The 13,135-nt window shown below is 41.0% G+C and overlaps 1 protein-coding gene across 1 annotated transcript in view; it reads right to left on the minus strand.

The window, feature by feature from the left end:
* Positions 1 to 4,565: 4,565 nt before the first annotated feature.
* The window catches only part of abcb7 (ATP-binding cassette, sub-family B (MDR/TAP), member 7), a 31,029-nt gene continuing 22,459 nt past the window's right edge, over positions 4,566 to 13,135 (minus strand). The window contains exons 11-16 of the mRNA XM_008420068.2: positions 12,768 to 12,931; positions 12,071 to 12,200; positions 11,206 to 11,377; positions 8,131 to 8,234; positions 7,011 to 7,118; positions 4,566 to 5,807 (exon numbers count right to left, since the gene is read on the minus strand). Of these exons, the coding sequence (XP_008418290.1) occupies positions 5,583 to 5,807; positions 7,011 to 7,118; positions 8,131 to 8,234; positions 11,206 to 11,377; positions 12,071 to 12,200; positions 12,768 to 12,931 (903 nt within the window). The 3' untranslated portion in view covers positions 4,566 to 5,582. The remainder of the gene's footprint in view (positions 5,808 to 7,010; positions 7,119 to 8,130; positions 8,235 to 11,205; positions 11,378 to 12,070; positions 12,201 to 12,767; positions 12,932 to 13,135) is intronic.

Genomic DNA, 13,135 nt, shown 5'->3' on the forward strand with positions numbered 1-13,135 from the left:
TTCTGCTGAAACTATCACCTGCAGATAAATCACATACAGTTCCCGTCCAAGTTCATCACATAGCATAGCAACACCGGAAGAGAACAAAATGTATTTCCTGCCCCGTCTTGGGAAACAGTAATCACCTTGAAACACTGCTCTCTGGTGGTCAAAATGTGCAGCACTTGAGACCAACTACCTGATCATATTTAAATGTGAAAAACATACACATAGGAAATAAAATTGCATAACTGAAACAAAATCACTTAATAGCATTGCTACCGTAAGATACAAGAAAACCAACACTTTGAAACAGTACAATTATTTAACCAAAATTTACCACCTGGCTACATTATGATGCAGACACACAGAGAAAGAACGAGAGAGAGAGAGAAAGAGTAGGTGCTGATATTACCCTATCAGCGAATCTGAAGCATGTTCTTTGAAACTTTCTCCTTCAGCAGAAGGTCGCAGTGCTTGCTGCAGTCCATATTAAGGACATTATTAAGAGGCCTTTGTGTGTCCGTCTTTCTTGGCGCTTGCCGACTGCTGAATGGTAAACAGCAGAATGGCTTCCTCATTACCTCCTGGAAACACGCAGACAAACGGCACCAATCGCAGAGCAGACACAAAACCGCCGAACGACAGATTTCTGTGACTCAGTTTTTTCCAACATAAATAGCGAGACAGCAGACACCCTCCCTGTGTGGGCCCACCTCAGATTGCTTAGTAACTTCAGTGCTTGCGTGTTTTGTCCTTGACACACAGAAAGAGAAAGAGCAACATGGGAAAAGATAAATAAATACAGCGGCCTGAGTAATAATATCCCGAGGCTCTTTCACACAACCATGGCACATCATAGTGAGCCATGTTCTCCGAATAATTAGTGGATAACCTGTTAGGGGCAGCAGCTGAGCGTTGCTGGGAGTCACTAATGAATAGTCTCATAATCGCTTCCTAGGTTAGATTAGAAGGACGCCATTAACATCAACTCATCTGCCTGGACATCTGACGCATGAAAGGAGGCCCATCCAGCCGCAATCACCCAGTTAGTTTCTTTTTAAGCGGGGCCTTTATCAAAGTCTACTTTCATCTATAATGCGCGACTTTCTCCGGAGGTGGCGGAGGGAGGCGGGCCTCGGTCTGTCACATTGGGTAGATTTTTTTTTTTTTTTTGTTATTTGTCGGCTTCAATTATAATCCGGTCGAAAGGCACCGCAGAAAGTGCGGTGCGGAGTCTCTGGTCCCGGAGGAGGGGCCAAAGAGTCGCAGGGGGCTCCTAGAGGAGCATCTGATGTCGCTGTGTCCGTCAGAAAACAAACGCAACCAGAGCGCGTTAGTGTCACTTGATCATTTCGGCTTCCGTGACAGATCTTGTCCACGGATCCACAGTAGGAGAAACATCAATGGGTTGTTAGACACAAAGTGGGGGAAAAAAAATGTTTCCTTAACTACTTTCATTGATGATACAGATCCATTTTATATTCTACTTCCTTTGATTAGTCATCAAAAGATATAATTTTCACGCGACGCCATTTCGGCGGGGTTTTGTAAAATAAAGCGGTACTTGTCAAGCTTAGTGGGCCATTCTCATTAAGAGTGCAGAGTGTTGTTAAGTAGCGTTTGCCACCATACAGATTTAGATGCTTGCTTCACATTTCACTAGTTCCTTCCTTAAAAAAAAAAAATTAAAAATGGCTGAACATCAGTCAAACCGGAGGGAAACATCCACTTTCGAGTCTGGAGTTTGACTAGGTCACTCTAAAGCCATTATGTTTTGATGGAAACCATTTTATTGCAGCTCTATCTGTATGTTGAGGGTCATTGTCCTGCTATGTCGCTCTGTCTTACCTTAACTGTGATCAGATTTTCTGTCTCTGCTGAAGGAAACATCCTCACAGCAGGAAGCTCCCTGTCCAGCTTGTCGCATGTCAGACAGAATGTCTTGGTAGCTTTGCAGATATATTCTCTCATTTTCAGATAATGGACTGAACAGTGTTTTAGTAAATTATCAAAGCATATTGTTTTATGGCCTCAATAACTGCATCTCTGACCTACCTTATGACTTCATGATGATATTTGATGCAACATGCAGAGATTAAATATAGGTGGATTACATTTACTAATTAGGCGACTTCAGAAGGCAATTGGCTGGAATAGATTTTGTCTTATACATGATGAAATTTATTACAATAACTAAAATCTCAAGATTCTTATATACAGATGACATCATTGTATATTTATGTGTAAAAAAAAAAAGCATCAGGATGCATAAAAAGTATATGGTCATAATATGTAAGTTTAGTGTTGGTGCCAGTGTGTGTGGTACTTATTTAGTCGAAATGTTACTGAGTGTCCCAGTAGTGCATAAGGTATATTATTAGACTCAAAACTTACTTCTAAAGTTCATGTAAAAAACGAAAAAGGTTGCGACTAAAATGTGATTTAATTAATTGTGGTCACTTTACTACCAACACTTCACATATAGGAATTGCACATACTGTAAGTTATTATATTAAACATCAATGTTTTAAAAATACTGAATTAAAAAGTAAACATTTTACAGCAGCTGCAGAGTTTGACTCTCCAAAGACAAGATCGAATCAACAATTACTAGTTAGTTAGAGTTATGCTTTTTTTAATTATTATTCATTTTTCTGAGAAACTTTTACCTGACATTTTGTAATTCAATAAGTCATACGTTTTAATGTTTAATGTTGGTTTTCACAATCCGCCTGTCAGGGACTGCAGGAGCTTTGATTCTACGGCTGATTCTGGCACGTTGTTGAAGGACGAGCTGAAGTGCTCATTTTAATAAATCAGGATTGTTCTTTTTAAAGTAAATAAAGGATTTYGACATGAGGACTGCACTCTTTCTTTTTCTGCTCCTCCTTCAACCAACATGTTGGTATTTTGGTGCAGCTGGCGAACTTTGAAGATGGCTTCCTGAGAATGAAAAATACCTGTCCTCAGGCTAAATCTGAAATTTTAATGTCCGCATCATCAAGCTGGGATGTTTTAGGCTATGCAATTTATATGATGTAGTTTCTGATCATGATTTCATCGTAGCCTCATAAACTTACTTCTATAGGATGTGCTGTGTTTTTATAAATCCTATTTGAAGTGTGAAAAAGTTCTCCTGCTGTTATTAATTTCCTGTCCTCTTCATCGCAATTATAGTTTTTTTTTTTCTCCAAGCCCTGGCAGTTTTCAAGGCAACTTCAATATAGCTAATCTGGGAAAGTAAACTTCTCTGTTATACATTACATTTGATTTAAATTAAATATGGTCTCTGGTGTGCATACATCCACAATGGATATAATGAATCAGTCCCAGTGTTTGCAGAAAGTTGAAAGGAACCAGCAGTCACTGAGAGATGTTTTGTTGTTGTTGTTTTTTTTAACATTATTTATGTAATAGTACTGRACACAACAAAACTAGAAATAGCCCGGGCCTGCAGGGAACAATATCACATCAAGAGATAATTAGGAGAGCAGACTTGGCTTTAGTGGTTCTCAGGACAGTCGACTACAAAGACAAAAAGAGAAAAGTGAATTCATCTTTAATGTAATGGGAAAATTCTGCTTAGCTGCTGGATATTTTTTTTAGTTCTCATTAATTAGGATTAATGCAAAAAAAAAAAGTTGTGAAAATGTATCAGCCAGATTTCCTCAGTTTGTGTGCTTCAGATCTTCAAACTAACTSTAATAGCCACAGCAATACCTGGTTACTCCCTGACCTGCATCTTCAAAAGAGGCTAAAACATCTCCAAAACGCCACATCATAAAAGTTACAAARTCACTTCTAATGCTTAATGATTCAGGTGATTCGGTTGGATCWATTGTCCACAAATGGAGAAACAGTGGACGGCCTTTGAGGAGCCGACAGGCGAAAAGACCTGCTGACCAAAAACAAAATGAAGACTCGTYCAAAGTTTTCCAGAAACTGTTTTCAAAGAACTGCAGCATGGAATATCCAGATTATTTCTTACATTTAAAACTCAATGCATAAGCCTGGAACTATGAATTTTAATACAATATTGTGACTTCTGTGACCCTGCAGAAACACTTTTAAACATGTTAACCTCTAAAATATTATTGCATTACAAGTTGGGAATCGGCCTGTAAAACTGCTTTAGATCACATTAATGTAGCATACAAGGTTTGAAAGTCTTAGTCAAAAAAATCAAAAACATACAACCAGTCATATTTTGAAATATAAATTATTGTACCCAGGGAAAAAAGTCCATGAATCATTTTCTGCACGTCTTCTTCCTATCCAGTWACTAATAAATCGAGGCCAGTAACTAAAACCATCAGAATATTGCAAAATTTTGTCACAGTTAACGTTTTAAAACTTTATTTAATRTGCTTTTTGCTCCCTTTTCCCATCCACCTGTGCAAAGGACAAAAGGTATAAATTAATCAGTCATGTACATTAAAATTTACTTTGTAAATGTTCATTGTTATTTGTTTCCCCTGGGTTTAAACAAACTAAGGGAATAAAATAAATGAATAAAATCAAGCGATTTTTAGAAAGAAGCCATCTTTCCATTTATCTTTGCTTTGATTAAAGAGAAAAGTCATTTTTGTCAAAACACCAAAATTTATTACATTTTCTGCAAGTAACTCACATCAACATGGTGCAGGTTTCTTTAGAAAAGTATTTGACAGCGTATTGTACAACATATCTGAATATTCTTCATTTAGATACAAAAACGGATAGATCTGAAGGAAACTGTGCCCGCCGCAACCAAACCATTCACCGGAAAGATGAGGACATGATAAACACGATACTTTGCAGAGGAAGACTCCGTATTTGGTCACAATCTAAAAGCCGTCATTGACTTTTAAAACCTCAATACCCTTTTGTTATGAGATGTTTAGATATGAAAGAGAAACATTTAGAGCTCTTCCCTCATATTATWGGTGTAAGATTTATTAATGAAAAAAATCTGAATGAATCTGGGCAGATAAACAATGCCATAAGCAGATTTTTAATATTCTGAATAGAGATTGCAAATAAAGTTATGTGCCTTAATCAGTATTGGTGAATATTAGAGGAGYGTCTCCTCTATGTAATAGTGTTCAATCTGTCTTGTAGTTCAGGATTTCAACTGCAGCATGTACTGAGATATGTACACACTTTGAATAAAAACATGAAAATGCAAACTCTAGGGTCAGTTCTTTTTTATGAATAATTTAAAAAACTAAATCCATACAAATTCTGTCGACGTCAAGGCATATGCAAGTGATTACATGTTTCCAGTGCAAATGAAAGATGTCACTAAACCAGATGTCCAAAATGAGGAGAAGGARACGGCCATGTTGGAGAACAGATGTCTCCAACACACGTATTTGATACATGGAGTCTCTTACGCTTTTGCTTCAGCTCAGAAAACTGGCATGAAAGCTTGAAATCTGGCCACAAGCCAGAGCTAAACACACTTGCTCCCTGTTGTGCTCCACCTCCCATTTTGGCGTGCGGCGGCGGCCTTTAGTTGAAAGAGGAGGAGAGACGGAGAAGCGGCCCGGTCTCCGGCTCGAGGATTCCAGCGCAGGCCGTCTGTGAGGATGGAGRGAACATGGTGGTGGAGGCTCCTCTCAGCAGGAGCAGTTCCCGCAGCCCTTCACGCTGTTCAGGATCTCCTCCTGCAGCTTCTTTCTCTCCTCCTCCTTCTGGGACAGCCGTTCGGCCGGCGGCTCGGCTGAGTTCTTGCCGGCGCCGCTGTTCAGGATTTTGCTGTTCTGAGCKTTCCACAGTTCTGCGTATAAGCTGCCTGGGGTGGCGAGGAGGGCGTGGTGGTTGCCTTGCTCTGCCACTTTGCCCTGGAAACACAAGAGAGGAACGAACGCTAAGATTAAAATGAAGTGGCCACAAGCGCAGTCGGCGCTGCGTCGTGACCGCGCTGCTAAGAGTCCGCGACGCCTCCCCAACAACTGTTGCATTCTCGCAAAAAAAAAAAAAAAAAAAACACAAACTCGTGGACGAAAACGACAAACGCTTCCCCTCCCACGCAGCCAACACACAAACGAGGGCATCCCCTTCCCCCACCTCGGCTGAGCGTGCAGAGGTGTTGGCAGTGTCTTTAGCACACCCAGGACGAGCATGTGACTGTACCCTGCTCGTTATTTTAATGAGCACCCCAGGCAGTCCTCTGCTGGTGACACTAGCAAACACTGTGGCGACATCACACGCAGACGTGCCTCCTCGTCACAACCCTCTGATCCCCGCCATCTGACTCCGGGAACACGGAACGAGACAAGCAGTTCAAAGAAGTCTCCTCTCATTTTATCCTCCCGCTCAAGCACTGGTGGAAAATGTCAGCTCACCTGCATCGCTTCTAATATTAACTCTTACTTTCTAGATAATAACCGACTTCACTCCTGGTCTCTTTTGTGTTTTACAGCCGTGCGCGGCGCTGCTTATTTCCGCTCGCCTGGACGCAGAAAAAGAGATTCACTSCTGCCACAGTTTAGAACAATCRCGGTTGTCAGAGGAGCCATCTGAGGAGCCATGTATAGCCCTGAACAAGGCCTCATCAGTGTCTGGGAAGATGGCCCATACATTATTAGACACGGAGACAAACAACACGAGCCATCTGACCAAAGCAGCCAGTCGAGTCAGACTGCTTTAATGAGCCCTTATGGAGAAAATAATACATTCTCTTCTGCAGACAGACGTCCTGTTGTTGTTGAAGTTAATGAGAAAAGTTAAACGAAGCAGGTTTTTATCACATACAATGAGGAAAAGGTAACGGTGGGAAATAAATGAGTGCCAAAACCGGCGCGGCGGGCTATATGCTCATTGCTGGCAGATACGGAGTGCCGAAGGTTACGCGGAGTGCAGGTCATCGTCCTTCTCTTCAATGCAAACGTAACTAATTGGACTGGCAATTAACACTGAGGATGTTTGGGCTCAGAAAGTCAGCCGCGATATGATTCGCTTTCCCATCACCCCTATGTTCTGAATGAAAATGTTAACGAGCGAAGGTATGCGGCCACGCTAAAGACGCACAGGGGAGCTCTCACCTGATTGAGGACCAGAATCTCATCCGCATCTACGATTGTGGACAGCCGGTGGGCGATGAACAGCGACGTCCGGTCCTTTATTATCTCCTTCGTTGAACTCAGGATGCTCTGGAAGCACAGAGAAAATGATCGAAACCTGCAGCAATTTGTTTTCTTGCAACTTTCGTGTGATAAATCGACATAATAGAGTATATAATTGTGGAGTGGAGAGAAAAAAATCCACGACTTRCAAATTGCACCCAAAGAAAAATATGAGAAAGGTGCTATGTTTTAATTTTCAGCTTCTTAAAGCATTTATCATTTCCCTCCACACCGAAGAAATTCAATGTTTTTAAAAGAATGCGTCATTTTCTTTCCGCTTCACAACCATACGCTCTTTGGAGTCGGTCTGTCCGACAAAATCCCATTGAAACATTATTGAAGGTTGCTGTTTTAATGTGAGAAAATGTGAAAAAGTTCACAGGAAGTGGATACGTCTGAAGGGCTCTGTTTAACATCCTAAGCCTTACAATAGGATCCCCTAATCCASAGGAAAACAGTTTGCAATAACTGTGGTGTGAAAAAGTGCATGAATGACAGAATATATATGAAACATATTCCCACACCTTGATTCGACAGAGACACTCAAAGTCAATACAATGTTGCTCAGCAACATCCACCTTCATTTGCTTTTCTTTCCACTGTGTGCATATGATAATCTAAAAACATCTTTGTTATGAGAGGCAACAGTAAAAAAAATAAAAAAAACTCAATTAACAGCCACGTTTGCTGCCCAACTCGGGGATTTTTTCTGCACAAGTTCAGAAAGATCGTGCTGAACTTTCTCATTAGATGTAACATTTACAAAGACCGTGTGGTTTAAGCTGAGCTGGAGATTAAGTGGGAGAAACAGAGGCAGGTGGCGGGGGGAGGAGTGCATTGGGGTGCAGTGCGCGCGTGTGTGTGTGTGTGTGTGTGTGGGGTGTGTGTCACAGCAGGTATGTGACGCAGGAGGGAGCTGAATTATTGTGTACCTACAGCAGGTGACTGAGTGGGTGTTTGTGCTGCTAAATGTGTATGCAGACAGTGCGAACTGTTATTATGCACGCATGCCGATGTCTGTCTCGGCGGCAGGACCGACCTCTTCTGTGATGGAGTCCAGGGACGAAGTCGCTTCGTCGTACAGGAGGATGGGCGGGTTCTTGAGGATGGCGCGGGCGATGGCGACGCGCTGCTTCTCCCCGCCTGAAACAGACAAAGAGACGTTATTAATAAGAGGTGGAGAGAGCTGCGGTGTTTGACATACGCAAAGAGACGGGCAACAAGTTGCCGTTTGGCTCGTCTCTTCATTACTGCCACAAACCGAGGGGCCATTGCTCACACAATAGCACTRCTGCGGGCTTTGAGTCTGTGAAAAAAAAAAAAAGAAAACAGACTTTCATTTAATTGTGAGGAAAAAAGTCAGCAGGGCTCAAAGATTTCTCCCACTGTGTCTGACTCGGCCTTTATTACATGCGAGCGGCGTGTGGCCTCTTGAAAGAAAGCGGCTTTCAGCGAGTGTAAACATGGCTGGCAGTGGAGAGCGACGAGCACCGCGACRCACGCTGGCCCCTTCCTGATCCACACCCCTCCTCTCATCGCTCGCTGGCAGCTGTCACGTACAGCAGCAGTGAAATTAATGAGAACTTAGTCATGTCTTTATTTTGTCCGTTCTCTCACTCGCTCCACATGCCGCTGGTAATTGCGCGTCGAAGACAGAAACGGTTCACAGCCCTGTTTACGTGGGCTAAAGTGAGTGACGCTAAGAACCCGATTGCACAAAGTCTCGTGTTGATTGAATTAGGACAACTTACAGGCAGCCTGCACTTAAACACACTTATGGTCTTAAAATGAAGAAATGAATGACAGCGCAGCGATGGTGGAAGTGATTAAACTGAAACTCTGATGSAGTTTGTAGCCGTTTCTCTGCACAGACAAAAGTTTATTTTGACAACTTAGCCGTTTGTGCATCCAAGGGGAAAACGTTTCTGAGCAAATGCTTAAAAACGACATCGCTGCCATTTCAAAATGTTTCATCAGAAAATACAAATAATTTTTAGAAGCAAGATGTATTTTTTATTTATTTTTTATTACTTTAACTCAAAACAAGCCAGGTGTAGCTCACTGAAAATGTTCCAAGATCTGGTGCCAGTTATCAGTGACTCATGCCAACAAAATTAACACTACTCATTGAAAAAAAAAAAAAAAAAGCTAAATGTTCACTGAAAAGTTATTCAATTAAATCCAAATGTCTCRCGTATGCCTGCGTAACTTTTGTAAGTAACTTTGACAAGAATTTGCTTGGTATGTTGATCCCCGGCCACTTTCGTGGCGGCCCTCTGCTCAATGCAAACGCAGCCAGGTCCGGAAAACAACAGGGCCAGGCCCTGCAGGGMAAAAAGGCCTTAATGCTGCAACATAAAAATCATGCAACCCACCCACAAAACTGAAGCTTTTCAGCCAGTTGCACTCCCTACATATCTGCTGGGAAACATGGAGGAGGCTCAGTGTTATTAAGAAGCACCTTTGCTGTGTCTGACAAGAGGATATGGCTCTGTATTTATAAGATTCTATTTATCTATTTGAATTCAAGTCCTTTTAACTTTTAATTAAATTATTTTGCTATAAAAACAGTGAGGTGATTTATGTGCTCAAACACTTTAACAGCGTTTCTTTGTCCAAAACTGCAGGTGAAGAAGGTCTGACAAAATTGCAATTTTGGAAAACATCTTAGCTCTAAGAACTGTTTTTTTTTTATGCTTATAGCTACACGCAGTCCTGAGAGGAATACTGCAAAACTCTTTCAAATTTCCACATCCTCATGACAAATCTACAAAGAGAACCAATTTATGCTAGTTTGTCATTTGCTCGGTGGAAAAGCAGAAGACATCTGTGAAAGTGCGTGAAGGTGTGAACCTTGGCTTTTAGAGATGGAGGAACGGCTCGAGTGTGTCAGCTTATTGTCTTCCTGGATGACCTTGTTTCCCTGGAGATTCAGCCCACAGACAGATGTCCTAACATTGTTCGTCACCATTTGTGATATAATGAGTAGCTGTTTTGTTTTTAGCAGGAGGGAAGGTCCTTAGGGAGCACAGCATGGCAGGTTCATGGAATGAGCAGATTTGGGTGATTTTAAGTTTAATTAACAATGGTCATGTATTTACACGAGAACAGCTTGCAGAATTGCGTCATAGCGTTTGCATATTAATTTGTCAATCCAGCAAATCTGGATTTCTGCCAACAAAGTATTTTTCACTCTTTGCACTGATGTTCAAAGTAAAAAACTGTGATGTCTGCCACRTTTTCCTTTCTGACCTGTTCTGTGCTCCAGTACACTGATGATGAACGCAAAGTACCCAAAATGCAGCTGAAACATTTGTCATTAAATTTTACAAAGCTCAAGACAAARCCCTACATTTCTAAAGCAGGAGAACAACATTTTCTGTAAGGTTTGTTAAAACATTAACTAATTACTGAAATCTGTTATGAGTGAAATTATCAACAAGTCATATGAAAACAGAGTTAACATGCTAATGTTAGCGTAGCAAACATAGAAATGTAAGCAGGAGCAGAACATGAGGCCAGGTTTTAAAAAAATTTAAAAAACAAACTAAATTAAAACCTTTGCCATATTTTGGTGATATCTTTACGYACCCAAAAGTACAACCAAAAAATATATAGAAAATCCAGAAGAACTGAAATGTCAGGGGGGTTTCACTAGGAAYACACAAGGAGCCTGAGCTACAGTAAAAAATATATTTTGTTATTCTTCTTTAAAGAATAAATAGGTGATGAAAATGTTTCAAATCAGAAAAACAAATCTCTTCAATTTTAAAGGAAATATATATATAAAAAAATAGCTTAGTGCTTGTGATGTCTGATATTTGATATTGATATCTAATATTGTTGAAAGTCAAAACTTGACTTTAAACAATAGCTGTCTGGTATCTCATTATTGTAAATCTCATCAAACATACAACAGGCTGGGTTTTGTTTCCAAGCCTTTCCTGAGCTTTATCAATAGAACATAAGCTATTAGTAGCTAATTAACAGGATGACAGCTGAGCTTTTAAATTCTTTACATAAGAATGCAATCAGGGGAGCGAGACAAAACACACAGCTCTGGTTCGCATCCGGGAGACCGCGTACAATGAGTAGACATAAATGTGCAGCAGACCTGACAGCTTGAGGCCCCGCTCTCCAACCTGGGTGTCATAGCCATGGGGCATCCTGAGGATAGCATCATGGAGGCCTGCTAAACGTGACACTTGGTACACCTCCTCCGCTGTGGCGTTTATGTTGCCGTATTGCAGGTTGTAGAAGATGGTGTTGTGGAACAGAACGGCATCCTGGTGATAATAAAGTCGGGGAACAAAATGAGGCTTCCGAGGATATTTTCATGGCAGCAGCGAGAGAAACAGAGGATGGCAGATACAAACAACAGGATTGGGGGGCAGAGGAAGAGGAGCAGAGCAAATGACAAAAATATGTTCACGCGCCATCTGTTCAACTCATCCTCGGTGCTCGCAAAGCAAAAATGATCATTGCTAACAATTACTCTAACATTACTCGATGCTAATCATCGTTGTGTATAATTCCCCAAAGTCATTTTTATATTACATCGACCATTTATAGACTATGATAGTAACAGGGATCCTATAGATTTCCCCATTGAAAATGTTAAGGCATTTCAAAACCTTCTGTATGAAATATATTGCATCTCATTTTCATTTAAGGATAAGTTTGGTTTAATCATCTGCATTTGGTAAAGGGCAAGAGAGTAACAAAAAAAAAAAACGCAAGAAGCATTATAATTTGGAAATTTAGATTTTATATTTTAAGCAATAAAAAAATTCAAATCCATTTTCTTTTATCCATACTTATAATGCAAATTATAAAAGCAAACTCCATTTCCAAACATTGTAGGAATAAGCTATAAATCAATGTAATTTAAAAAGAACTCTAGATGTATATAATTTGGTAGGACAGTGATGCTATAAACACATTGTTTTGGTGCTTTATTGCGCTGGTGTTTGTCAGACCTGCGGTACGACTCCCAAAGCCTTCCTCAAGCTGTCCAGGCTGACTTCTCGGATATTCTGCCCCGCGATGTAGATGTTACCCTGGTGGGGCTCATAGAAACGGAACAGCAGGCGCACAATGGTGCTCTTCCTGCAGACAGATGAGAAAAATCTATGTTATTGCCTCGTCTGTAAAAATCAGACAGCCACACCCCCTCGGGGTCTACTGACTATGCTTTCAGTCGTTGGAGGAGTGGCGACACTAGAGATRCACCAATCAACCAACCTGAGGTAATCAGCGGGTCAAATACATGATTTTCTTCTTACTATTCAAACAATGTCCCAAAACTAAGAACTCCTCCCTATTTGTTCTATAAACGCCACAATCAAAGTACGAACTTTAGTGCAACATTTTTTTAACAATGTTTAGWTATTTTTAAACATCTCAACATTTTTACAGTAGTAAAAATCAATCTAATTATGCAAATACTTATTTTTTATTTGATTCAAAACTACAGTTTCAATCAACGAACCTGCAACACACTGATCTCTTTCACATCTTACAGTCATTAGAAAAACAAACAAAGTTAAAATAGGTTGGCGGGTCGACTTCAATCAGAACCAGAAACTGGTGTCACCCMGGATGTGGCTGTTTGGCGCATCTCGACATGACAACGCTAAAGGTTTCAGTCAATTTACTTTTCAAGCCAAAACCTACCCCGACCCGCTGCCACCAACTATAGCCACCTTCTTCCCGGCAGGCACCTCAAACGACACCCCGTTTAAAACCTTCTGGCCCTCGAGGTATTCAAAATAGACGTCCTCGAAGCGGATCGTGGCGTCCTGCGGTGCGACGATTAGCGGCGGGGCGAGATCCTTCTCCTACAGCAAACCATCCGAGGGTTGGCAGACAAAAGAAGAATGGGAGAAGGAGAGAAGCGTGAGTCAAGGCCTGGAGTGATGCAACGGCATCTTCTAAAGAGGCAGAATGCAGAGACATTCATCGCATTTGTATGCCGTTATTACAAAAAGCCCTCTGAATCTTCACTCTGCCCTTCATTTTGAATGCTCAAGGATCAATAATAA

This window comes from Poecilia reticulata, linkage group LG10, assembly GCF_000633615.1.
Source record: "Poecilia reticulata strain Guanapo linkage group LG10, Guppy_female_1.0+MT, whole genome shotgun sequence".
NCBI classification, from domain to species: Eukaryota; Metazoa; Chordata; class Actinopteri; order Cyprinodontiformes; family Poeciliidae; genus Poecilia; species Poecilia reticulata.